The sequence below is a fragment of the Papio anubis genome, chromosome 6 (assembly GCF_008728515.1).
Source record: "Papio anubis isolate 15944 chromosome 6, Panubis1.0, whole genome shotgun sequence".
Lineage (NCBI taxonomy): Eukaryota > Metazoa > Chordata > Mammalia > Primates > Cercopithecidae > Papio > Papio anubis.
The window spans coordinates 17,651,202-17,677,773 of record NC_044981.1 but is presented as its reverse complement, the minus strand read 5'-3'; the positions used below and the strand labels follow the sequence as shown (position 1 = coordinate 17,677,773).

At 39.4% G+C, this 26,572-nt stretch overlaps 1 protein-coding gene and 1 non-coding gene across 4 annotated transcripts in view; one reads left to right on the top strand and one right to left on the bottom strand.

Moving 5' to 3' along the window:
• Nucleotides 1–25,876, top strand: part of NUP153 (nucleoporin 153) — a 93,756-nt gene extending 67,880 nt beyond the window's left edge. Inside the window, exons 14-21 of one of the 3 annotated variants that reach the window (XM_021936580.2) lie at nt 3,512–3,637; nt 5,774–6,391; nt 10,649–10,843; nt 11,410–12,294; nt 14,718–15,074; nt 16,023–16,295; nt 24,234–24,402; nt 24,739–25,876. In XM_021936580.2, coding sequence (XP_021792272.1) covers nt 3,512–3,637; nt 5,774–6,391; nt 10,649–10,843; nt 11,410–12,294; nt 14,718–15,074; nt 16,023–16,295; nt 24,234–24,402; nt 24,739–24,820 — 2,705 coding nt within the window. In that variant the 3' untranslated portion in view covers nt 24,821–25,876. 3 annotated transcript variants of the gene reach the window in all.
• On the bottom strand, nt 21,651–21,752 carry LOC116275498. The gene has a single exon (XR_004184630.1). It is a non-coding gene; the product is annotated as a U6 spliceosomal RNA (small nuclear RNA).
• Nucleotides 25,877–26,572: the final 696 nt, after the last annotated feature.

The window sequence follows — 26,572 nt, the reverse complement described above, 5'->3', positions numbered from 1 at the left end:
ACCATGCCTGGCTAATTTCTGTATTTTCAGTAGAGATGGGGTTTCGTCATGTTGGCCAGGCTGGTCTTGAACTCCTGACCTTAGGTTATCTGGCCGCCTAGACGTCTCAAAGTGCTGGGATTACAGGCGTGAGCCACCGTGTCTGGCCTACATTTTCGTTATTGTGATGAAGTTGACATGTTATAGCCATTTTAAAGAGAATAATTCAGTGGCCTTTAGTACTTCACAGTGTTGTGCAGCCACCACTTTTATCTAGTTCCAAAACATTACCCTCAGCAGGAAACCCCTGTCCGTTAAAAAGTTGCTCCCCATTCTGCCTTCCCCCTAGCTACTGTCAACTTGTGTTCTGTCTCTATGATTGACTTATTCTGAATATGTCATGTAAGTAGAATCATATAATGTGGCTTTGTACAGCTGAGTTCTTTCACTAAGCACAGTGGTTTCAAGGTTCTTATGCCTCAATACTTCATTCCTTTTATGGCTGAATAATATTCCATTGTATTGATGTGCCACAGTTTATTTGTTCATCCATTAATGGACATTTGGACTGTTTCCACCATTTGGCTATTGTGAATAGTGCTGCTGTGAACATAAGTGTACATGTATTTGTTTGAGTACTGGTTTCAGTGCTTTTTCTTTTTTTTTTTTTTTTTTTTTTTTGAGACGGAGTCTCGCTCTGTCGCCCAGGCTGGAGTGCTGTGGCCGGATCTCAGCTCACTGCAAGCTCCGCCTCCCGGGTTCCCGCCATTCTCCTGCCTCAGCCTCCTGAGTAGCTGGGACTACAGGCGCCCGCCACCTCGCCCGGCTAGTTTTTTGTATTTTTTAGTAGAGACGGGGTTTCACCGTGTTAGCCAGGATGGTCTCGATCTCCTGACCTCGTGATCCGCCCGTCTCGGCCTCCCAAAGTGCTGGGATTACAGGCTTGAGCCACCGCGCCCGGCCTCAGTGCTTTTTCATATGTGCCTAGGAATGGAATTGATGGGTCAGATGGTAGTTCTGTATTAAACTTTTTGAAGAATCACTAAACTGTTTTCCACAGTAGTTGAACCATGTCACATTACCACTAGCAGTAATACAATTTCACCAACACTTAGTATTTTCTCTTTTTTGACTATAGCAATCCTAGTGGATGTAAAGTAATACTTTGTTGTAGTTTTGATTTGCATTTCCCTAATGCAAATGATGTTGCATTTTTTCAGGTGTTTGTTGTCCATTTAAATATCTTAGGGGAGGAATGCCTTTCAAGTCCTTTACCCATTAAATAAGTTTGTCTTTTTGTTACTAAGTTATAAGAGTTCTTAGTCTGGACACTAGACCCTTACCAGATACATGATTTGCAGAGATTTTTTCCCATTTATAGATTGTCTTTTCACTTTCTTGATAATTTCTTTGAATGGACAGAGGTTTTTAATTTTGATGAAGTCCATTTTTTTTCTTCTGTTGCTGTGCTTTTCGTATCATATCTAAGAATACATTGCCAAATCCATGGTCTTGAAACTATGCTCCCTAAGTTTTCTTCTAAGAGTTTTATGATGTTTATGTTGTATTAAATGGATATTGATCATTTTGAATTTTTGTTTATGGTGTGAGGTAGGGAAAGGTTTTTTCCCAAAGTACTTTACCTACTACTTTTTAAATTATTTAGGCAAACACTTAAAAAGGAAAACTTGGTTATTAGTATATTTCATTATGGAAAACTTCATTCTCAGAAGTATAATTGTAAACTGAATCGCAATATGCTATTTAGCCAGCTTCAACTTTTACCATTTTGACCCATCTTGTTTCTTCTTTCTTTCTTTCTTTCTTTTTCTTTTTTTTTTTTTTTGGAGACAGAGTCTCGCTGTGTTGCCCAGGCTGGAGTGCAGTTGTGCAAGCTTGGCTCACTGCAAGTTCCACCTCCCGGGTTCACTGAGGCACCTCCTGCCTCAGCCTCCCGAGCAGCTGGAACTATAGGCTACAGGCACCTGCCAGGGCACCCTGCTAATTTTTTGTATTTTTAGTAGAGATGAGGTTTCACCATGTTAGCCAGGGTGGTCTCGATCTCCTGACCTCATGATCCACCTGCCTCGCTCTGTCACCAAAATGCTGGGAGTGCAGGCGTGAGCCACCGATGCTTGGCTCACTGCAACTTCCGCCTCCCAAGTTCAAGCGATTCTCCTGCCTCAGCCTCTCAAGTAGCTGAGAATACAGGTGTGCACCACCAAACCCAGCTAATTTTTGTTATTTTTAGTAGAGATGAGGATTCACCATGTTGGCCAAGATGATCTCAATCTGCCCGCCTTGGCCTCCCAAAGTGCTTGGGATTACAGGCACGAGCCACCGTGCCTGGCCACATCTTGTTTCTTATTGTTTCTTTTGTTCCATCCCTCCTCTCCTCATCACACACAGAAACTTACATGTCAGGTCACTTTGAAACAATCCCAAACATCTTAATTTCATCTGTAAATAGAAATCGCCCCTTAAAAATACAACGATAAAACCATTATCACACTGAAAATACAGATCTCTAAATATAAGGATACAAGTTTAGAAAGCATAAAAAGTAAAAGCAGTAAGTCACTCATCTTACTGCTAGCAGCTACCATTACTCTTTAGATGTAAACATTCTAGACTTTCCAACCTGCTTTTACCCATAACTATGCCTTTAAGAATGATTTTTGTGGGCCAGGCATGATGCCTCATGCCAGTAATGCCAGTGCTTTAGGACGCCAATGTGGGAGGATCAATTGAGGCCAGGAGTTTAAGACCAGTCTGGCCGGCCATAGCGAGACCCCATGTCTACAAAAAAGTAAAAAAAGTTAGCTAGATGTGGTGGCATGCAGCTGTGTTCCTGGCTACTTGAGAGGCTAGGATGGGAGGATTGCTTGAGCCCAGAAGTTTGAGGCTGCATTAAGCTGTGATTGCACCACTGCACTCCGGCCTTGCTCACAACAAGAACACTCACTCTCTGTTTTGAAAAAGAATGGTTTTTGTGGCTGCATAAGTATTTCATCATGTCACTGTTAGATAATTTATGTAACCATCCCTTATTAAATATTTTACCATATAGGTTTTCAGTATTATAACTGAAGGATATTTTCGATTATATTAATAGTGTGAATTTCTAAAAATGAAATAATTGCTCAGTTGAAAATTAATTTTTTGATTAGTTTTGTAAATTGCTGTGTAATCAAATAGATATTTCATGCAGTGGATGGACTTGCCCTAGTTGCCATATCCTCTCCAGTTTTTTAGTTTGAGTTTTTTGATTATCAGTCAGTTCATTGGGCGACAGTTATAGTTTATATTTTTTTGCCTTTTTATTGGTGGGGGGAGTTATACAGTATGGGAATAGTGTTTTTATCTCCTTGTAATGGCAAATTAACCCTATAAAGTCATTTGTTTATTGAATTACAGTGACTTTTTTCATGAACTCTTATCCAAAAGATGGTTTTGAAAGATTTTTTAAAATGCATTTAAGAGTCCAGTGTTTTATTTGGCATAATGTTTTTTACAATTAAAAATATTACAGCTCACGATGTCACTGCAGTGAACAGTACAAGTTGTAAGAAGACACCACCTGAAGATTGTGAGGGTCCTTTTAGACCTGCAAAAATCCTGAAAGAAGGAAGTGTTCTAGATATTCTAAAAAGCCCTGGTAAGATAATTAAAAGATAAGCCTTTTAATTACAAACTCATGATCTCATTTTAATGTCATTTTGTATTATACTTGAGGCTTTTAAAAATTTCTGACTAGTTTGGTAGGAGATTTACTTTTGAATAGAGATTTAGTTAGGTGTAATTCTTTTGCTGGAAATATCTTACAAGCCTTACTTCTTTGGAATTTAAGGACTATACTAAAATGAAATCTCTCAAGAGGCAAATGTAGGAGGAGAAAATGGATTCTCCATTAATAGAGACAGGCCAGTAAGGACTAAGAGGAAGTAAACCTGATGATACACATAGACATGTCTTTCTCTTACGAGAGTGCTGAACTGCCTTCTTGAATTATTCCCCAGTTTGGTAAATATGGAACAAGGCCAAGTGGAAAGCATTTGCTGAATTATAACATACATAGGGAACATTACTCACTTGAATTGAAGCAAGATTTGAAAGCTAGTAGGTAATAATTAGAAAGGGGATAAATAATTCTCAGATAAGAATAATTTTTTGTTTGAAAACAAAGAGGATGTTCCTAATTCCATTTGTGACGTGTAGTTTAAGAGTGTAAAACTGACCGGGCGCGGTGGCTCACGCCTGTAATCCCAGCACTTTGGGAGGTTAATACATGTGGATCACTTGAGGCCAGGAGTTCGAGACCAACCTGGCCAACATGGCGAAACCTCATCTCCATTAAAAATAAAAAAAATTAGCTGGGTGTGCTGGCGTGCACCTATAGTCCCAGCTACTCAGGAGGCTTGAACCTGGGAGGTGGAGGTTGCAGTGAACTGAGTTTGAACCATTGCACTCTGACCTGGGCGACAGAGCAAGACTTTAAAAAAAAAAAAGAATGTAAAATTGTCTGCGAGATAATCTAATAGCTCAGAAATAATTTAAACTTACCCACCAGATGTGTCCATGTGTAATAGGATAGGTTTTTTTTTAAAAGTAAGATTGGCTTTTACAGCAGGATTTAGAAGCATTCAATTTTTGTGGTCCAGCTCTCTCATTTTATAGATAAGTATACTCCCTACAGGAGTCCAGTAGCTTAGACAGTTCCATGCAGTTATGGCAGAACTCCAGAATGCTTGTACTCGAATTAACCAAGTAGTAGGCAAGCATCAAATGTGTATAGTCTGTCTTATGTATCTGGGGTTACACTTTGCATTCATGATGCCAGCCTCCCCCGGCTCCCTTTTTACTTCTTAAATAGGAAACGTTTGGGGAGAATCTTCATTTGACTGAAATTAGGAAAATCTGAAAAAGTGGGAAGAAAAAGAAATCTGTAATGCCTTGAGATGGTTACTGTTAACATATTGCCAATCTTAGTGATGTAAATTAATCATAAGCAAAATAACACACGTTGACCACTAGGAATAACTCAAGTATGTGGTATTTTGTCCTTAGGCTAAAAATAGCTCTAGGCTTGATTATTTTGTGGAACTAGAAAACCTCTCGTAACCATCTACATCTTCTTTCCTTTTAATTTTTCTTTGGCGGGTAAAGGCTGTAGAAACAGATCACAGATGGTGTTGGTGTGTGTAAGACAAAAGTTAACTGGTCCTAAGTAAACATTACAAAGTCATTCTCATGAGTAAAATATAACTTGAGTGAATGAACTCAATGACAGCAGTTTTGGTAACACAAAGACTTGCTCAGCTGATTTTACTGAAGCTAGAAGATAGCACAGTGGTAGGTTATGACTGGACAAAATTTAAAGATGATATTGAAGCCATTTGGCATAGTCAACGGAACACAAAAGAAGAAACGGATGAAGGAGTAAGAGGACTGAGTATTCTGTGTTTGTAGAAAGACAGAATATAACAAAATATGGATGGCAATAATACCTATCAGTAAATTAGTACCAAGGAAAGCATCCAGCTAGAAATTCCTTGAAGGAGGAGGTGATATCCTGTAAACACAACATCTTTTGTGGAATTTTAAATGGTCTAAGTCTAACTTACTAGGTGAATGATAAATATGATTAAGTGAAAAACAACTCTTAAGTCGTTCATCTTGGATTGTAGTAAGTGTGCAGTGAGGTAAATGTCTTCTCAGTAATAATCAAATTAATGCTTTGATTTATAAAGCTTCTCTAACGTTGTTTTTGCACTCTCTCCTTTGTTCATTGTAGGTTTCGCATCACCGAAGATAGATTCTGTTGCTGCTCAGCCCACCACAACAAGCCCAGTAGTTTATACAAGACCAGCAATAAGTAGCTTTTCTTCTAGTGGAATTGGGTTTGGGGAAAGTTTAAAAGCTGGGTCATCATGGCAGTGTGATACATGTCTACTCCAGAACAAAGTTACAGACAACAAATGCATAGCCTGTCAAGCAGCAAAATTGTCACCCAGAGATACTGCTAAACAGACTGGAATTGAAACACCAAACAAAAGTGGCAAAACAACTCTTTCTGCACCAGGGACAGGTTTTGGAGACAAATTTAAACCAGTGATAGGCACTTGGGATTGTGATACCTGTTTAGTGCAAAATAAACCTGAAGTGGTAAAATGTGTAGCCTGTGAAACACCGAAACCTGGAACTGGTGTGAAGCGAGCTCTTACATTGGCAGCGGTTTCGGAAAGTGCTGAGACTATGACTGCTTCATCTTCCAGCTGCACTGTGACCACTGGTACCTTAGGATTTGGAGATAAATTCAAAAGGCCTGTTGGGTCTTGGGAGTGTTCAGTATGCTGTGTTTCTAATAACGCAGAAGACAATAAATGTGTGTCCTGTATGTCTGAGAAACCAGGTATGTTTTTGGCTTTATGGAGTAATTTTGCTTATTACTTTAGTCGAACATTTTAATTTATTCGAAGAATCCCTGTTTTAGATGTTTCAGGATGAGCATTTCTCATACATACTAATTTTTCTAAACTATCTTGAGATAAAAATGTCTTGTTTGCGGCTAGATCTTTATGTTCAGTTAGGATAGGTTATGTGTTAACTATTCTGGTATATATGCCAATCTCCTCTTTCTGTACAATTTTATCAGAAATTTGTTCAAAGTTGACTAATACCCATGCTGAAAGATCTTAGAATGGGGTAATGTTTCTCAAACCTTTGTATAGAGTAAAATACTACTTCTCCAAATAGAAATCAGGATAGCTAGTGGTCATATACAGAGAAGGTTTCTTTAAGGGGTAGGCTATAGTCGTTAATGAAAAGGCTATAGCTGTTGCAATGATTGTAAATTACCAAGTCACTAATTCTAATCTAGGCAGCCAGAAACAATGGAGTTAGTTTTGAGTTTTTTCCGTTCCTCTGTTCAAAGTTGGAAGAATTAGTGAAGATTCATATTGAATCTTTAATTCATCCAGAAGTGGCTCTGATGGTTTTGTAATATTATATAATTATATGGTGCAGATATATGATAATATGGATATCCGGGGAATTACACTGTTTTCAATGCATTATTCATGAATATGCAGTTTTGTGTCCGTAATGTACAGCTCTGAGTTACTAACCCTAGACCCCTTGCCTGAACGCTCATGCCATATTTCTGATTCCTACTGGATATTTCCCTATGAGTGAGATTTTAGAATCTTCATTTCTTTCCTTTTTTTGAGACAGAGTCTCACTGTGTCACTCAGGCTGGAGTGCAGTGGCACGATCTTGGCTCACTGCAACCTCCGTCTCCCAGGTTCATGCAATTCTTGTGCCTCAGCCTCACGAGTAGCTGGAATTACAGGTGCATGCCACCGCGCCCGACTAATTTTTCGTATTTTCAGTAGAGACAGGGTTTCGCCATGTTGGCCAGGCTGGTCTCTGACTCCTGACATCAAATGATCTGTCTGCTTTGGCCTTCCAAAGTGCTGGGATTACAGGGGTAAGCCACCGTGCCCGGCCTAGAATCTTCATTATGAAATATCTTTGTCTTCCTATCTGGTACCCCTGCCTCACCCACAGAAAGAAAGCCCTTGATGTATGCAAGAAAGCAAAATTAATTTTAAGTTGATGGGGAGTAACAGAACTTTGAGTCAGGAAGTAATTTGTTACACATGAACAAAGGAAGCTCACATATGTATTAAAGAACTTGGACTTCATCCTTTCAGTGATGAATCATCATTTTCAGCAGAGGAGCGATACAGTCAAGTTCGTATTTTTGATGAGTCAACTCTGGCTTTTTAGATAATGGATTTGAAAACAACAAAATTTGGAGACCAGAAGATAGATTAGGAAGTGGTATCAATCATATAGACAGTAGGCCAGACACCGTGGCTCACGCCTGTAATCCAAGCACTGGTAGAGGCCAAGGCGGGCAGATTGCTTGAACCCAGTTCAAGACCAGCCTGGGCAACATGGTGAAGCCCTGTCTCTACAAAAAACACAAAAATTAGCCTGGCTTGGTGGCACCCGCATGTAGTCTCAGCTACTTAGGAGGCCAAAGTGGGAGGATTGCTTGAGCTCGGAAGGTGGAGGTTGCAGTTAGCTGAGATCATGCCACTGCACTCCAGACAGAGTTCGACCCTGTCTCAAATAATGATAGGCCGGGCGTGGTGGCTCACTCCTGTAATCCCAGCACTTTGGGAGGCCGAGGTGGGCGGACCATGAGGTCAGGAGATCGAGACCATCCTGACTAACACGGTGAAACCCTGTCTCTACTAACAATACAGAAAATTAGCCAGGCGTGGTGGCAGGCGCCTGTAGTCCCAGCCACTCAGGAGGCTGAGGCAGGGGCAGGAGAATGGCATGAACCCGGGAGGTGGAGCTTGCAGTGAGCCGAGATCATGCCGCTTGCACTCCAGCCTGGGTGATAGAGCGAGACTCAGTCTCAAAAAAAAAAAAAAGCCAAGCTTGTACACCTGCGGGGTGCATGTGGCTCAGGATGGCTGTGAATGAGGCTCAACACAAATTTGTGAGTTTTCTTAAAACATTATGAGATTATTTTGCTATTTTTTATTTTTTTTTAAACTCATCAGCTGTTGCTAGTGTTAGTATATTTTACATGTGGCTCAAGACAATTCTTTTTGTCCAGTGTGGCCTAGGGAAGCCAAAAGGTTGGACCACCCCCTCCCTTCCCCGCCGATATAGGCAATAGATAATGGACTGATTGAACTGAATAAGGAATGGAGGACGTACAATTAAAGACACTGATTTCAAGATGCTGATGTCAACATTCAGATGTATGTAATGTGGCCAGGCATGGTGGCTCACGTCTGTAATCCCAGCACTCTGGGAGGCTGAGGCAGGCAGATCACCTGAGGTCAGGAGTTTGAGACCAGCCTGGCCAACATGGCAAAACCCTGTCTCTACTAAAAATACAAAAATTAGCCAGGCATGGTCGTGGATGTCCGTAATCCCAGCTACTTGGGAGGCTGAGGCAGGAGAACAGCTTGAACCTGGGAGGTGGAGGTTGCAGTGAGCCGAGATTGCACCACTGTACTCCAGCCTGGGCAACAGAGTGAGACTCTGTCTCAGGAAAAAAAAAAAAAAAGTTGTATGTAAGGCCTTTGGGTATACCCTTTGGGTGGAGATGTGGATTTGGGGTCATTAGTCCATAGTTTTGGTATTTGAAGTCATGAGAGTAGAGTTGAGTGAATAGAAAAGATGGCCTGAAACGAAAGTCTGCTAGCTTATAGGGAGTGGCAGGAATAAAGCTTTTGAACAGTTAATCTTTTAAAAAGGTGCAATGGAGAGGAAAAACAAAAACTACATGGCACTGGTTGCTTCAGAGGAGGATGGATTTCAAAGGAAGAAGATCAGAGATCTCCATAAAAAGGCTATTATTCAAGCAAGAGATGGGGTAGTGGTTGGGGTAATGGTGGGGGTGCATGAACCAGAGTAGCAGCAGAAGAGTCAGAAATTGATTGAAATAGATTTGAGAAAAATGTAGAGGAGGAGTAGTATCCAGCCAAGCTAACCAAGTAGACAGTGGAGTCACCAACTAAGAGACTACAGTGACAAGCTCAGAAGTGTAGATTAGGAAACTGTTTTGGTGGAATTTAAAACCACTGGAGTAAATGAGAGCTTGTGAGGACAGTGGGCCAAGATGGAACCCCAGGGAGCAATTTGGTTGGCAAGATAGAAGAGAACATACCTATAAAATGTAGAGATCATTTAGGTAACTATGGAAGAGGTGGCAACAGTTGTAGGCCATCTAGAGAAGTAGGAATACCAGAATGAATGGCTTCACTGTCAGCACTATGTTTTGGGCCTTACCAAGCCATTCTTTGTGTGCCACCTCTCCCACAAACATGCTAGTTGTGCTTAAGATTTGTCACCTCTGTATATCCTCCTGCTTCTTAGTCATTTCTTCCTTCTTTGCACACTTGTTTTAGGTTGTCACTTGGTGATGGTGCTACTGTGCTTTTATTTTCCCCCTTTAAGACCATGAGCATCTTACAAGTTAAGCAACATTTTATTCATCTTTAATGTCCCCAGAACCCAAGTGTGTTATGATGCTTAATAAATGTCTGTTAAATGGCTAGCATGTAACAGAAATGCCATGAATATAGTAGTTGTCAAGTTAGATTGTGAAGTGGATGTGAAGTAGATGCACTTCTATGCAAAAACTATCATTCAGAGGCAGAGATCTGTGCTTTGAAATCTTGAAATTCATATGGTCTGTGACTATGTATTATATGTTAGGATATTGCCTACAATTTACATCTTATGTCTTAGAATGCTTGCTGTTTGAAGAAATTTGAAAAATGTTCTTAAGAAAAATTTAGTATTTGAGCCCCTAATTTGTGAGCATGATTTTTTTTCTTAAACCACAGCAGTTCAAACATGTGGTTAAGAGGGAGCTCACCACTGAGCAAGGTGATTTTGAGCTGCTCATTTATATGGTTAAAATAAATCTGAGAGGTCTATTCTTTTTTTTAAACAATATAAATATGAACAATTGTTCGTATTTCTGGCACGTTCTGTGTTTTAATAGGAAATATTATTAGAAATTGAACACTTAAACTTAGGGGTGTCGTTGAGATACTGACATATTATAAATTAAAATTTTCATGAATTCTGCCCCTCCCCACTCCCCGTTTTTTTTTTTTTTTTTTTTTAGGAAGTTCAGTACCTACTTCAAGTAGCAGCACTGTACCCATCTCTCTGCCTTCTGGAGGCTCTCTAGGATTGGAAAAGTTCAAGAAGCCTGAGGGGAGCTGGGACTGTGAAGTGTGCCTAGTGCAGAATAAGGCTGACTCTACCAAATGTTTGGCATGTGAAAGTGCAAAGCCAGGCACAAAATCTGGGTTTAAAGGTAAGGCCAAAAAAATAAAAATAAAGGTGATGGTAAAGCACCTTTTTGTAAGGCCATTTAAAAATGAAGTTTTTGAGAACAGCTTCAGTGTTCACTCATTCTCTCTTGAAAATTAATATAAAATGAGATTATCTGAGATGTTTATATCTGTTTCGGAATTATTGTAAGGTCAGTTAGTTGCTTGTCAAAGGATATATGCATTTGTAATTTTTGGTAACTAGTGACAGATTGCTCCCTGTGAGTTTTGTGCTCATTTATACACCCACCTGCAATGTGTAGCCTGTTACTTCCAGTCTCATTGCCAGTATAAACTTTATCAAACTTTATCTCAGCCAGTCTAATAAATGAAAAGTGGCATGTCAGGATAGTTGTGAGGAGTGAGATACAATTCTCATACCACGTAAATATTGGTCACCTTGAATTATGTTTACGACTGCTGGTAATACTCTTCAAAGTAGACCCTTTCAAAGTTATTCCTATGTTTCTTTGGCGTTCAAGATGTTTATATTTTGTTTGAGAGCATCAGTACATTAATTGTCTATGTGGTGTCTTTTATATTTTTGCAGGCTTTGACACATCTTCCTCATCTTCGAACTCAGCAGCCTCCTCATCCTTCAAATTTGGTGTCCCATCACCCTCTTCTGGGCCTTCTCAGGCTTTAACAAGCACTGGAAATTTCAAATTTGGAGATCAGGGAGGATTCAAAATAGGTGTGTCATCTGATTCTGGGTCTGTAAACCCCATGAGTGAAGGCTTTAAATTTTCTAAACCAATAGGAGATTTTAAATTTGGAGTATCATCTGAATCTAAGCCCGAAGAAGTTAAAAAAGATAGTAAGAATGATAATTTTAAGTTTGGACTTTCTTCTGGTTTAAGCAACCCAGTTTCTTTAACTCCATTTCAATTTGGGGTGTCTAATCTTGGACAGGAAGAAAAGAAAGAGGAACTGCCCAAATGTTCATCTGCAGGTTTTAGCTTTGGTACAGGTGTTATTAACTCCACCCCTGCTCCTGCTAACACCATAGTGACCTCTGAGAACAAGAGCAGCTTCAACTTTGGAACCATAGAAACCAAGAGTGCTTCAGTGGCTCCTTTCACATGTAAGACATCAGAAGCTAAAAAAGAAGAAATGCCTGCCACCAAAGGAGGATTCTCTTTTGGCAATGTGGAGCCTGCCTCTCTGCCATCTGCCTCAGTGTTTGTTTTGGGAAGGACAGAAGAGAAACAGCAAGAGCCTGTCACTTCTACTTCCCTAGTTTTTGGGAAGAAAGCTGACAATGAAGAGCCAAAGTGTCAACCAGTGTTTTCCTTTGGGAATTCAGAGCAAACCAAAGATGAGAATTCTTCCAAGTCCACATTTAGTTTTAGTATGACAAAACCATCTGAGAAGGAATCTGAACAGCCAGCAAAAGCCACTTTTGCCTTTGGAGCTCAAACTAGTACTACAGCTGGTAAGTATTAACTTTATTATTTTTTTTACAAGTTGCCTTTACAGATGCAGCAAGTCAAGTAATGGTTGGCACTGAACATAGTTGAGAAATACAGAACTCTTTGGGAAGGAACCTAGGATTTTCAGTTTGAACCACTCTTTAAAACCCTCATGATTCTGGTGAAGTCATCTGTGGATCTAATTTTGAGAAATACGGCAGTAATGCAAAGCTCAATATAGTGCATATTTATGTGTGTCTTTCTCTTCTGTTTGGGCTTTTATAATCAGAATTGGTATCTACTACCTGGAAAATAAGGATTCTTAGCTTATGAAGTATTTTCTACCATAATCTATGGTATTGTTTATAAATAGTTACAGATAACTAGTCCTCATCAGACATTAAGAAACATAGACAACAAATATAATTAATCCTGAGAAACCAAGAGATTTTGAAAGCTGAAGTCCTGGGGGAAAAAAAATGACACAGCACCTTAAAGGTTAAAAGCATCATTGTTGGTGGATCATATTAAAGTCATTCTGTGGGCGGAATAGCAGGAAGAACATAGCTGATCATCAGATTAGTGAACTAGAATTTCCCTGAACTTAGTGCACAAGTACAAAGAGTGATCCAAGTTAGATCCACAAGTTCCTCTGGAATAGGAGTGACCTAGAAGATAAGAAGTTTTGGGGGAATATCAAAGAAGTGACAGAAGAAAATTTTCTAGATCTAAAGATGGAAATTACCTATTGGCAAAGATCACTGAAATTTAGGACACCAAAGCTAAAACCCCAAATGCTTTCAGAGAGAAAAGCTATTTGCCACAAATAGGAAGATACCAGAGTAGCATCATCTTCTAATTTGCAACATCACATGCTAAAAACAGAACAGTACCCTCAAAATGAAAATGTTCTTGAACCTAGAATTCTGTTACTAGCCAAATGTGTTTAAGTATAAAGACAGTCCGGGTGCCGTAGCTCACACCTGTAATCCCAACTAGTCAGGAGGCTGAAGCACAAGAATTTCTTGAACCTGGGAGGCAGAGGTTGCAGTGAGCCGAGATTGGCCACTGCACTCCAGCTTGGGCAACAGAACGAGCCTCTGTCTCAAGAAAACCCAACAACAACAACAAACACAGAGGCAAAATACAGGTGTTTTTAGATGTGCAAAAAGTGCAAAAGTTGAATATCCATGAATACTTTTGGATAATAAATTTGAAACACTCAAAATTAACTTTTATATGGAATTCAACAAATAACTATGAGGAGTTTTTTGTCTGTCATATATTTACTTAGAAATATAAAGACAAAATAAAAGCTAAAATTACATATTATTTGGAAAGCAACAGAAATATGATAGGGTCTAATCAGATTTGATGGTGAAACACCAGGCTGTGGTAGACACTCTTAACCATTCTTCCATTAGCCAGCTTGAAAGTGAGCCAACATGTTCCATTTTCTGTAAGTCAGACTAATGCCGATAGCATACTGTGACCAGCCCTGCATAGTTTGAAGTATTGGAACTGAGAGATTATTGGAATAGTTTAGAAAAAAGTCTTCAATAAGGTGGCTGGATTCAGAATCACGATATAAAAATCAAAAGTTTTTCTTCAAATCGGCATATCTCATTTGTTTTTTTCTAACATTTCTAACTTGTATTTTATAAAAGCAGCAGAACTTTTAACATGCCAAATAATAAAAGAACACAAAAGGCGTACTTGTTGCTGGGCGAAGATATTCCCTTCCTCCTCCCATAATTTTAGTTCTTAGGGGAATTTTTGTAGAGCTTGACAAGCTAAACTTACTCTAAAATTCACATGGAAAGGAAGCTATACAAGAAATTTTGGGAAAAAAGGCAGGCACACAGGCAGCTTTGTTCTGCTATCATCAGTCCATGGTGTAAAGTTGGAATAATTAAAACAGTCTAGTGATAACGGTAGAGGAAACAAGTATATGCATTTTAGGAAATGTAGTGTGTCATAAAGACAACATTGCAAATTAGTGCACAAAGCCTGTACTAGTTGATGCTGTGGAGAAATTTGGCTATCCATTTAGATAAATTGAAGTTATGATTTTGCCACATACTGTAACATAAATTGCAAAATTAAATATATAAAAGTACAGCTATCTTCCACTATCTAAACTTGCTATTCAACTACAGTATCCAGTTAGATTTGGATTCGAGGGGTATTTTTATTAACCAGAATGCCAAAGGCCTTCCTGTGAAAGGCGCAAAATCCATAAGCTATAAAAGAAGATGAATGTATTTGATTTTGTCAAAATCTAATATAAACAGATGTCCATTTGATGAATTTATATAAAAAACTTAACCTACTTTTCTAGCGAATTTTAGGGTAGGAAAATTCTAGTGATTGTAGGGTAAGGAAAAAGTACTTTCTGAGACTATTCTTAAGGATTTATGTTTGTTTCTTAATTTCTGTCTTACAGATCAAGGTGCAGCAAAGCCAGTTTTTAGTTTCTTGAACAACAATTCCTCTAGTTCAAGTGCACCAGCCACTTCTGCTGGTGGTGGCATATTTGGTAGTTCCACCTCTTCCTCCAATCCACCCGTGGCTACCTTTGTGTTTGGACAGTCCAGCAATCCTGTGAGCAGCTCTGCCTTTGGTAACACTGCTGAATCCAGCACCTCTCAGTCTTTGCTATTTTCTCAAGATAGCAAACTAGCAACCACATCCAGCACAGGTACAGCTGTCACCCCATTTGTCTTTGGTCCAGGAGCCAGCAGTAATAATACTGCCACCTCTGGTTTCGGCTTTGGAGCCACAACCACGTCTAGCTCTGCAGGTACATTTACAAAAGAAAAAAATGCATTGCAATTGGATGGGCTTTACTTATTAGCAAATAACATATAGCAGGTTATCACAAAATGGTGTGAATGCCTTTTGGTCCTCTATACCAAGGTTGTTGTAATTAATCACTGTATGTACAGCTTTAACATATTTACCTCTTGGGAGCCATTTTTCTCATTGTGGTAAGAGTGTAATACTTAATTTTTCCAAGCTTTGTTTTTTGTTTTTGTTTTTTTTCTTTTGAGATGGAGGCTTGCTCTGTCACCCAGGCTGGAATGCAGTGGTGCCATCTCGGCTCACTGCAACCCTCCCTCTCCCTAGTTCAAGCAATTCTCCTGCCTCAGCCTCCCAAGTAACTGGGATTACAGGTGCCTGCCACCACACCTGGCTAATTTTTGTATTTTTAGCGGAGATGGAGTTTTACCATGTTGGCCAGGCTCAAACTTCTGACCTCGTGATCCGCCCACCTCGGCCTCCTAAAGTGCTGGGATTACAGGCGTGAGCCACTGTGCCCAGCCCCAAACTTTGTTTTTAAAATGTTAGGTTGTCAGTCACCAGACACTGGAAGTTGTTTTATTAAACATCAGTCTTTATTATGCAGTATATATATATATGCACATCATGAGATGATTTCTGCACACATTAGATTTCTGGTGGGAGACTTTTCTGAGATATGTTCCTTTACCAAAAATTGTTGGCTGTGAAGGTATGGAGTAGTTGTTAATTGCAGTTTTTGTTTATATGAATTTAGTATGTTTCACTAAATAATGGTAGAGAGAGTTGTATTCTCAATCATTATTTAAAACTTGTCTTGATGGAATTTGGTTAACAAGGTAAGAGTCTGAAAAGAAGCTTGACATTCGCTTGTGGGTTTTCAGAAATTTCTTGAGGATAATCTGACATTAGCCACCATGGCGACTTAAGTGTGTCTTTGGGCCTCCAGGATCCTCCTTCGTATTTGGAACTGGACCTTCAGCACCATCTGCCAGTCCAGCATTTGGTGCTAACCAGACCCCAACATTTGGACAAAGTCAAGGTGCCAGCCAGCCCAATCCCCCAGGCTTTGGATCTATATCATCTTCCACAGCATTATTTTCCAGTGGTTCTCAGCCTGCACCACCTACTTTTGGGACAGTGTCAAGCAGTAGTCAGCCCCCTGTGTTTGGACAGCAACCTAGTCAGTCTGCGTTTGGCTCTGGAACAACTCCTAATTCCAGTAAGTGTGCTGTGATGCTGTTGTATCTGTATGAGTTTTGTATGTCTTAAAATATTTTCCTTTGAGCTTGGAAACCATTTGTATGTTTAATTTTAAAATTACCTCTTGGCCGGGCACGGTGGCTCACGCCGTAACCCCAGCACTTTGGGAGGCCGAGGTGGGTGGATCATGAGGTCAGGAGATTGAGACCATCCTGGCTAACATGGTGAAACCTACTAAAAATACAACTAAATACGAAAAATGAGCCGGGCATGGTGGCAGGTGCCTGTAGTCCCAGCTACTCTGGAGGCTGAGGCAGGAGAATGGCGTGAACCCAGGAGGCAGAGGTTGCAGTGAGCCAAGATCGTGCCACTGCACTCCAGCCTGAGCAACAGTACGAGACTCCGACTCGGGGGAAAAAAAATTATCTCTTGTACTTGGCAGAATAAAGAGGTAATATGGTTGGATTTATATGTAAACAACATTCCCAGGTTTCACAGACTTATAACTTTTTAAGGTAGTAATGTATTTTAAAGTGTTAATTTTTACTCTGACTTAAGTATGAGATTCATTCAGTCTGGTTTCTTTTCAACTCTGAATTTTTGGGCTCTCAGAGCTAGCTTTGAAGTGCATTTTCTGATCCTATTCATGATTGGATTTGCGTCAGGAAGTTACCCCCAGGTCCAGTGCTCTCTCCTGAGGCAGTCCCGCTGAGTTGTCTCATGACACTTTCTATTTACTGATGATACTAGCCTTTCCATTTGACCTGCATATTTAAATATGACTAATCAAACTGTATTATAATCCTGTATTTTCTTAAAATTGTTGATTTTTTCTAATTGTGAAATATAACATGTGGAAAGGGGTGTAAAATATAAGTGAACAGTGTAATATTGAAGCAAATGCTATATAATAACCACCTGGGAGCCCCTCATATATCTGTTTTTGAAAACATTCCTCTCTTTCTCCACTCTAATGATGACCACCGCTTTGTCTTTTATGGTAATCGCTGTTCTTTGAGTTTTATTACTGCATTTATTGGCCAATATATGCATCCCTAGAAAATGTAGTTTTGCCTGCTTTTATATATAAATGAAACATTACTGTATGCAATCTTTTGATTCTTGATTCTTTCGCTCTAAGGTTTCTAAGGGTCATCCATGTTTTGCATATGGTTTGTTTATTGTCATTGCCATAGAGTAAATCATTGTATGAATGTACTGCAGTTTATCTATTTACTGTTGACGTATGTTTCAGTTGTTTTTAACAACTAGAAAATGCTACTCTGCACATTCTTATATATGTACCTTGGTGCACATAAGTATGTTTTTCTAGAGTATATATGTTTTTCTAGAGTTTTTCTAGAGTATATACAGTGGCATGGGATTGCTGAATTAAAAGGTTTGTATATCTTATACTAGAAGATAATACAAACTTTTCCTGTTGGATTCTGCCAGTTCATACCCTACCGCTATTGTATGAGTTCTTATATGTGGCTTCTACTTGATTTCTCATGTGTGTGAATTCTTTTTAAAAAGTTTTTTTTTTTTTTTTTTTTATTGGCCATTTTTCAGTTTGGCTTTTACATATGGGTTTGTAAAAGTTCTTTATGTATTCTGGTTATTGGTACTTTGTCAGTTAATGTACATACTAAAATTTCTCCTGTTTTCTGATATATATTAACCATTTTGATCAGGATTTTTTCCTCTAATATGAAATTGGGAAGTTTCAATTTCTTTCACACAGTTAACATTTTTCTCTGTCGTCTTCTTTTTTTATGTTTTTTTTAAAGACGGAATCTTGCTCTGTCGCCCAGGCTGGAGTGCGGTGGCTCTCACTGCAACCTCCTCCTCCTGGGTTCAAGTGGTTCTCCTGCCTCATCCTCCCAAGTAGCTGGGACTACAGGCATCCGCCACCACGCCTGGCTGATTTTTTGTATTTTTAGTAGAGACGGGGTTTCACCATGTTAGCCAGGATGATCTCGATCTCCTGACCTCATGATCCGCCCACCTCAGCCTCCCAAAGTGCTGGGATTACAGGCATGAGCCACCACGTCCAGTCTTTCCTCTGTCTTCATAATATAGAGACAGTATATGGTTAGATCACGATTCGGATTGTGGAAATGCTGATTATTGCTGAGCCATATGGTATACTGTAACTTTCTATCCTATACAGAATTTTGTTTATCTGACGTTATTGACTTCCTCTCTCTGTTAATTTTTTTAATTTAAAGAGCAATCAATTTTATAAACTAAATACAAAGAAAAAGTCAATTTTAGGGAGATCTTTCTTCCAGTTAAAGAATTGAGACAAGGCTACAAAGGCCCTAAAAATTAGCGTCACACTATTGTTAAAACTTGGGGAAGGACAGCATTTTAGGGTGGAGGTTCTCAGTTCTGTAACAAAGTAGACCTGGATAGTAAAGATGTTAGAGAATCCTTTTTTAAAATTTTTTAAAAATGTTTTGAGACAGGATCTTACCTTGCACCCACAGACTGGAGTACAGCGGTAGAATCTCAGCTCACTACTGCCTCAACCTGCTGGGCTCAAGCCATTCTCCTGCCTGAGCCCGCCAAGAAGCTGGGACTACAGGCAGACACCACCACTACACCCATCTGTTTATTTTTGGAGTGGTTCGTGGTTTGTAGAGACGGGGTTTTGCCATGTTATCCAGGCTGGTCTCGAAATCCCGAGCTCAAGCAGTCCACCCACCTCAGCCTCCTAAAGTGCTAGGATTATAGGTGTGAGCTACTGTGCCCAACCAAGGTGTTAGAAAATTCTAGGCTCTGGGTAGCAGCATAACTATCCCCCCAAAAAAAAAGCCATACTACAAAGTCTAGTAAAGGTCATTCCCACAGAAAACACAAAGCATTCATTTTGTCATACATAGAAATGTAGTTTTAGTAATAATCCGGAAGCATTTTTGATAAAAGTGAAAACCATATTTTAAAGTTTTTCATTTTTAAAAACTGATATGTGTTATTTTGTTACATACAATGTATAATAATCAAATTAGGGCATTTAGGATATCCATCACCTTGAGCATTCATCATTTCTTTGTATCGGGAATATTTCAGATCTTCTCTTCTAGCTATTTTGAAATATACAATAAATTATTGTTAACTCTACTGTGCTCTCAAATACTCGAATTTATTCCTACTATCTAGCCATATGTTTGTATTCATTAACCACCTTTCTTTTCCTACCACCATCCCAACCAAGCCTCTGAACCATCATTCTGTTCTCTACCTTTATGAGATCAACTTTTTTTTAGCTCCTACATATGAATGAGAACGTTGAATATTTGTCTTTGTGCCTGACTTATTTCACCTAACATAATATCCTTCAGTGCCATAGATGTTGTAGTAAATGACAAGATTTTATTTTCTTTTAATGACCAAATAGTATTTCACTGTATATCAAATCACATTTTCTGCAGCCATTCATCTGTTGATGTACACTTAGATTGATTCCTTATCTTGGCTATTGTGAATAGTGCTGCACTGAACATCGGGTACAGGTATCTGTTTGATATACTGATTTCCTTTTCTTTGGATAAATAAGTAATGGGATTGCTGGATCATAAGGTGATTCTATTTTTAGATTTTTTGAGAAACTTCCATACTGCTTTCCGTATGGTTATACTAATTTACATTCATACCAACAGTGTGTAAGTTTCCATTTCATTGCCAGCATTTGTTAATTTTTGTCCTTTTGGTAGTAGCCATTCTAATGGGTGAAATGCTGCCTCATTGTGGTTTTGATTTGCATTTCCCTTATGATAGTGATGTTGAGCATTTTTTCAGGTCTATTGGCCATTTGTGTATTGTGTTTTAAGAAATGTCTATTCAGATCCTTTGCCCGCTTTTCAATAGGATTATTTGGGTTGTTTGTTTTTTGTTTTGCTGTTGAGTCCTTTGAGCTCCTTGTGTATTCTGGATATTAGTTCCCTGTTGGATGAATAGTTAGCAAACATTTTTTCCCTTTCAACAGATTTTTCACTCTGTTGATTGCTGCTTTTGCCATGCAGAAGCTTTTCAGTTTAATATAGTCCCTCTCGTCTATTTTTTTGTTGCCTGTGCTTTTGATGTCTTAGCCATAAAATCTTTGCCTAGGCCAGGGGAGGTCCAATCTTTTGACTTCCATGGGCCACTCTGGAAGAATTATTGTCTTCGGCCAAACATAAAACACATTAACACTAACAAACAACAGTTGATGAGCTAAAAAAGAAAATTGCAAACAAAAAAATCTCAGTGTTTTAAGAAAGTTTATAAATTTGTGTTGGGCAGCATTCAAAGCCATCCTGGGCTACATGCGGCCTCTGGGTTGGACAAGCTTGGCTTAGACCTGTGGTCTGTTCTAGAGCATTTCTATGTTTTCTTCTAGGAGTTTTGTAGTCTCATGTCTTACACTTAAGTGTAATCCATTTTGAGTTGATTTTTGTATAGGATGAGAAGTAGGGGTCTAGTTTCATTCTGCATATGGATCTCCAGTTTTCCAAGCACCATTTACTAAAGAGAGTATCCTTTTCCCGATGCGTGTTCTTGCCATCTTTGTCGAAAATCAGTTGGATTTGTGGATTTGTTTCTGAATTCTCTATTCTATTCCATTGGTCTGTGTCTTTTTATATCAGTCTCATATAGCTATATATGGTAAGTATAGCTTTGTGTAGTGTATTTTGAAGGCAGATAGTATACCTCAGCTTTTTTCTTTTTGCTCAGGATTGCTTTAGCTATTTGGACTCTTGTGGTTCCATATGAATTTTAGGATTTGCTTCTCTTTCTTTTCTGTTCTCTCTCTCCTTCCCTCCGCTTCCCCTTCCCTTCCCCTTCCCCTTCCCTTCCCCTTCCCTTTCCCTTCCCCTTCCCTTTCCCCTTCCCTTTCCCCTTCCCTCAACGGAGTCTTCTCCACGGAGTCTTGCTGTGTCGCCCAGGCTGGAGTATAGTGGCTCAGTCTTGGCTCATTGCAGCCTCTGCCTCCCAGGTTCCAGCGATTCTCCTGCCTCAGCTTCCTGGGTTGCTGGGATTACAGGTGCACACCACCACGCCTGGCTAAGTTTTGTATTTTCGGTAGGGATAGGGTTTCGCCATGTTGGCCGGGCAGGTCTTGCATTCCTGACCTCAGGTGATCCACCCACCCACCTTGGCCTCCCAAAGTGCTAGGATTATAGGCATGAGCCACAGCGCCTGGCCGGATATGTTTCTGTTTCTATGAAGAATGTTATTGGTATTTTTGGTAGGGATTGCATTGAATCCATAGATTGCTTTGAGGAGTATGGCCATTTTAACAATAATAGTTCTCCTGATCCATGAATATAGGTTGTCTTTACATTTGTTTGTGTTCTCTTTAATTTCTTTCATCAGTATTTTCTAATTTAAAAATATAGAACACTTCACGAATTTGGGTGTCATCCTTGTGCAGGGGGCCATGCTAATCTTCTTTGTTCAAGTTGTGGGTATGTGCTGCTGAAGCAAGCACTGAAAGAACTTTTCTCACAGGGTCTTTCAACCTGTTCCTCCTACCAGGCTTTCTTGGCTTGCTGTTTAACTGTACTCTTGGGAAACCTCTTTTTACCACTCTTTTGGAGATTCCTTTTAGCTTCATATAAGAACCCGTTTCCTGGGTGTCATGTGTTCCCTGTTACTCCCCTTTTTGCTGATACAGCACATCTTCCAGCGATTCTTGAGGGTTCAGGGATGAACATTTTGAGGCCATACATGTCTGCAAGGATCTTTATTCTCACCCCATGTTTGGTAAGATTTTGATTGAATATAGATGTAGATGGGAAATCATTTTTATAATTTCAAAGGCCTTTCTCCATTGTAGACCTTTCTGGCTTCCAGAGTTGCCTGAAGTCTTGATCTTTTCTCTTTGGCCCGTTGCTTCTTTCTGGAATTGTTAGACTGTCCTCTTTTGCCTCCATTGTTCTGATATATCAGGATGTGTCTTGATGTGGGTTTGTTTTTATCCTTTGTGTAGGGAATGCAGCATGCTCTTGTGAACTTCCATTTTGGGGAATTTTCCTGAATTACTTATTTGAAGATTTTGTCCCCTCATCTTTCCTTTCCTTCTTACCTTTTGTCTTCGTGTCATACTTTCTGAGATTTATCCTTCATTACCCGTTCTGTTGAGATTTTAACTTCCACTATTTCTTTAATTTCTAAGTATTCTTTTTTATTTTCTGGATGTTTCCTTTTTATGCCCCTCTGGGTTCCCCCCACCTCCACCCCACCCAACCGCCAGTGGATGAAGTATTCTTTAAAGATACTGAGTTCAGATTTTTCTCCTTAAAGTTTTCTTTGCTGAGTCAGTTTTCCCAAAATTGCTTTTATTATTTTTGTCTCAAAGTTGTTCAAATGTCTGGCTACTTGTAGTTTTTAACGGGTGTAGGACACATAAATACCACTTAAGTCCTTTCTACATTGATAGGGCTTACAGATCTCGAATTTCGTTGTAGATTTATCTGGTTTGTCTAGCTTTATTTTACTTGGGAAAATTTGGATGTTAGTATCCTTCGTTCTTTCCACTCAGTTTGTCAGATTCCCCAAAGAAGATGCATCCAGTCTCCTGCTTGGAGGGTATCAGGGAGCTTCCATTTGCCAGTGTTCTGGGAGCTAAGATTGGGAAGATGGCTGGAGCACTCGGTATTTAGTGAATATTGACCTACTCTTAATTCCCGTTTTCAAAATGATATTATTGCCCTTAACTGTACGTGGTGTTTCCCAGTCCAGACACTTCTACAAAGACTAAAAGACTGAACTTCTGTTCTGGTGGGGTGGAAAAGAAGAATTACCATCTTTTTGTTTGTTTGTTTGTTTCTTTTCCTTTTGAGATAGGGTCTCACTCTGTTGCCCAAGCTGGAGGGCAGTGGCAGAGTCAGGGCCCACTGCATCCTTGACCTCCTAGGCTCAAGAGATCTTCCCACCTCAGCCTCCTGAGTAGCTGGGATTACAGGTGCACACCACTATGCCTGGCTGATTTTTAAAAAATTTTTATAGAGATTGGGTCTCACCGTGTTGCCTAGGTTGGTCTCAAACTCCTGGGCTCAAGCAATCCGCCTGCCTCGGCCTCCCAAAGTGCTAGGATTACAGGCATGAGTCACTGCACCCACTGATAATTACCATCTTGGTGTGGGGAGGGATTGATCCTGGGTATCTGCTTCTAATCAGATACTCTGCTATCCTTTTTTTTTTTTTTAAATTCCCACGACATCCTCTCTTCCATAGGTATCTGGAACCTAAACATTTTGGTTATGTTTGGTATAAATGCAATTGCTTCTGTTCTTTCCCTGCTGCTAGTTCAGTATCACTTCTGGTCAGCCTTCTAGCTTCTAAACCTTTGTTGCTGTTGTCACCTCTCTATCTTTGTAAAAATCCCTTGTTGTTTTAATGCACTTTTCAAAGAAGATAGAGCTAAATGTATTTGTTGATTTCACTATCTTTAACCAGAAGTCCAGACTGCCCTTTTGCCCTTGGTCATAGGTAAGTTGTATGATTTGTTGGAGGTGTCAAGTGAGTACTATGTGTCAGTGGAGAAAATAGTTTTCTTTAGATTAAAAGACCAAAATATTTTAAGTCTTTGCATGTTTTTATATGTAGAGGTCAGAGTCATTAATTTAAAAACCTGTCATTTTGCGGCCGGGCACGGTGGCTCACGCCTGTAATCCCAGCACTTTGGGAGGCTGAGGTGGGCAGATCACCAGGTCAGGAGATTGAGACTATGGTGAAACCCCATCTCTACTAAAATACAAAAAATACGCCAGGCATGGTGGCACTCACCTGTAGTCCCAGCTACTGGGGAGGCTGAGGCAGGGGAATTGCTTGAACCCGGGAGGCGAAGGTTGCAGTGAGCCAAGATTGTGCCTCTGCAGTCCAGCCTGGGCAACAGAGCGAGACTCCATCCCCCCAAAAAACCCTATCATTTTGCCCTAATGAAGTATTTCTGCTTCAACTATTGTAGGTTCGGTTTTCCAGTTTGGCAGCAGCACTACAAATTTCAACTTCACAAACAACAATCCATCAGGAGTGTTCACATTTGGTGCAAATTCTAGCACACCTGCAGCCTCAGCCCAGCCTTCAGGCTCCGGGGGCTTTCCATTTAACCAGTCGCCAGCAGCATTTACAGTGGGGTAAGAGAATTTTTTATTGAAATGGAGAATTTACATAGGTAAGGGTATGTGCATGTATATGTTTTGTTTTTAAAAGTCATCAAGATTCAGTATGGTTTGGGTAAAATTAAATATGTTCTCCAACATAAATTTACTGTACTACAATTCTGGAGAGTTGTATTACAGTTTGAGAAAAAAATAACAGTAGCGTGTGTGTTAGGTATAGCAGAAAATGTACATAACAATGTGAGTCTACTCCCCCGCCACCCTACCCTTCTGCTGCTCATGGTAAATGTTAGCATTTGGAAATTTTGCTCAGAGCATCATGTCACATTATGAAGTTTTTATTTTTCACAGGTCAAATGGGAAAAATGTGTTCTCTTCTGGAACTTCAGTCTCTGGTCGGAAGATAAAGACTGCTGTTAGACGCAGGAAATAAAGGTCACATTGGTGTTATACGCAATTTTAACAACAGCTGGTGCCCTGCTTTCAGATACTGGATTGTACTTTGTGCTGGGGTTATCTGAAGTCAGATCTGCCTAAGGACTTCTTTAATTTTGGAATTTTCCTCCTTTTTCGTTACAGAAGCCCCAACCCGCCTCACCCACCCTTTTTAAAAAATATAATAGCTAGACTGGTGACTGATTCTTCAGCAAAAATATTTTATGATCCAGCAGATTATTCACTGATTTGACATAGTCTGGCTGTACCCAGGAATGGAGCCTGCACGGCGAATGGCTTTGTATAGAACCTCTTTTGTCTACACCATTATGTGCGCTGATAAGCGTTTACGGAACGCATTGAAATTGTAATTATATCTGAGGAATTCTGTATAGATTAGAATTCTGTATAGATTAGAGAATGTTGAAACGGATGATTTCTATGCTGAGTTTGTGCTGGTGTATGTGTGAAGTGAGTGAGTTGGGTGTATTGTGCACTAAACTTTTCTGATAGAGGAAGCCTGATTAAAGAATGGTCCGTGCTGAGGACTTGTTAGATCTAGTTCATCCTCCATTTAATAATTATATGCTATTTCTATATTTTCATTCTTCTATCACCTGTCTTGCCTTTTTCATTATTTTATTATGAAACTTGTGTAAATACAATTTTGTTTCTGTACTTTTTTGGCATAACATAAATCTGTGAACTTGAAATTTGAATTTTGTGTTAGAGATTTTTTTGTTGTTTGTTTAGTCTTGTCTCAGATTTTATTATGTAAATCCCATTATTCAAAGTTGCCTAAATCCATTTGGAAATCTTTAAAAAAAAATTGGGGATTCTTAAAGTTGAATTTATTGGCTTTTCTGATCCAGTTTTGTTTGGACCAAAAACCAGTATTGTACAAAGTATTAAGCATATATTTTTATATTTACTAAAATGGACTGTGGTGACTTTGGATAATAAGGAAAAGTTTAATATTAAAGCCATGTTTATTACAGTATAATTAACATGTTAAACCATGGGATAAATGCCATCAATAAAAAATTATGACATACTTTTTGTTCTAGTTTTACCTCATAATGAAGGCACATAGTAGTATTGGGAGGGGACTTTTTAAAATAAAGGTTAACTGTCTCATTAGAAGAATACATTGACGTGATTTAGATAACTCCTAAGAGAAAGGGAAAGTATCTGAAAGTATCTAAATGCACAACATATAGAAGCTACCCTAGTTCTTGCCTGGTGCTATCAATCATGCCTAATTTGCACATCGACTTACATACCTTTTTTAAAAGTTGAAAATAAACATGCACATTCATTTCTCTTTGTGCTTCTATCTTCCTTGGTAAGTTACTGGATAGTGTTTATTAAAATTCTTGGAGATACATACACAAAAACTAGTTGTTTCTTGGTGTGTGCAGAAGAAATTGTTCCCAGAACCACACCCCCGCCCCCATACCAAAATCCACAAATTCACGCATACTCAAGTCCAGCAGTGGACCCTGCAGAACCTGAGCCAAGCCTCTGAATGTGCAGGTTTTATATCCCATGAATACTGTGCTTTTGATCTGTGCTTGGTTGGGTTGAAAAAAAAAAAAAAAAAAAAGAAAAGCCCGTGATAAGTGGGTTCACAGTTCAAACCTGCGTTCAAGGGTCAGCTGCACTTTCTTTTGTATTATTTTACTGCATTCGTGTTTTTTTGTTGTTGTTGTTAAACTGGACTCCTGTGGTCCCTAAAAGAGCTCTTGGA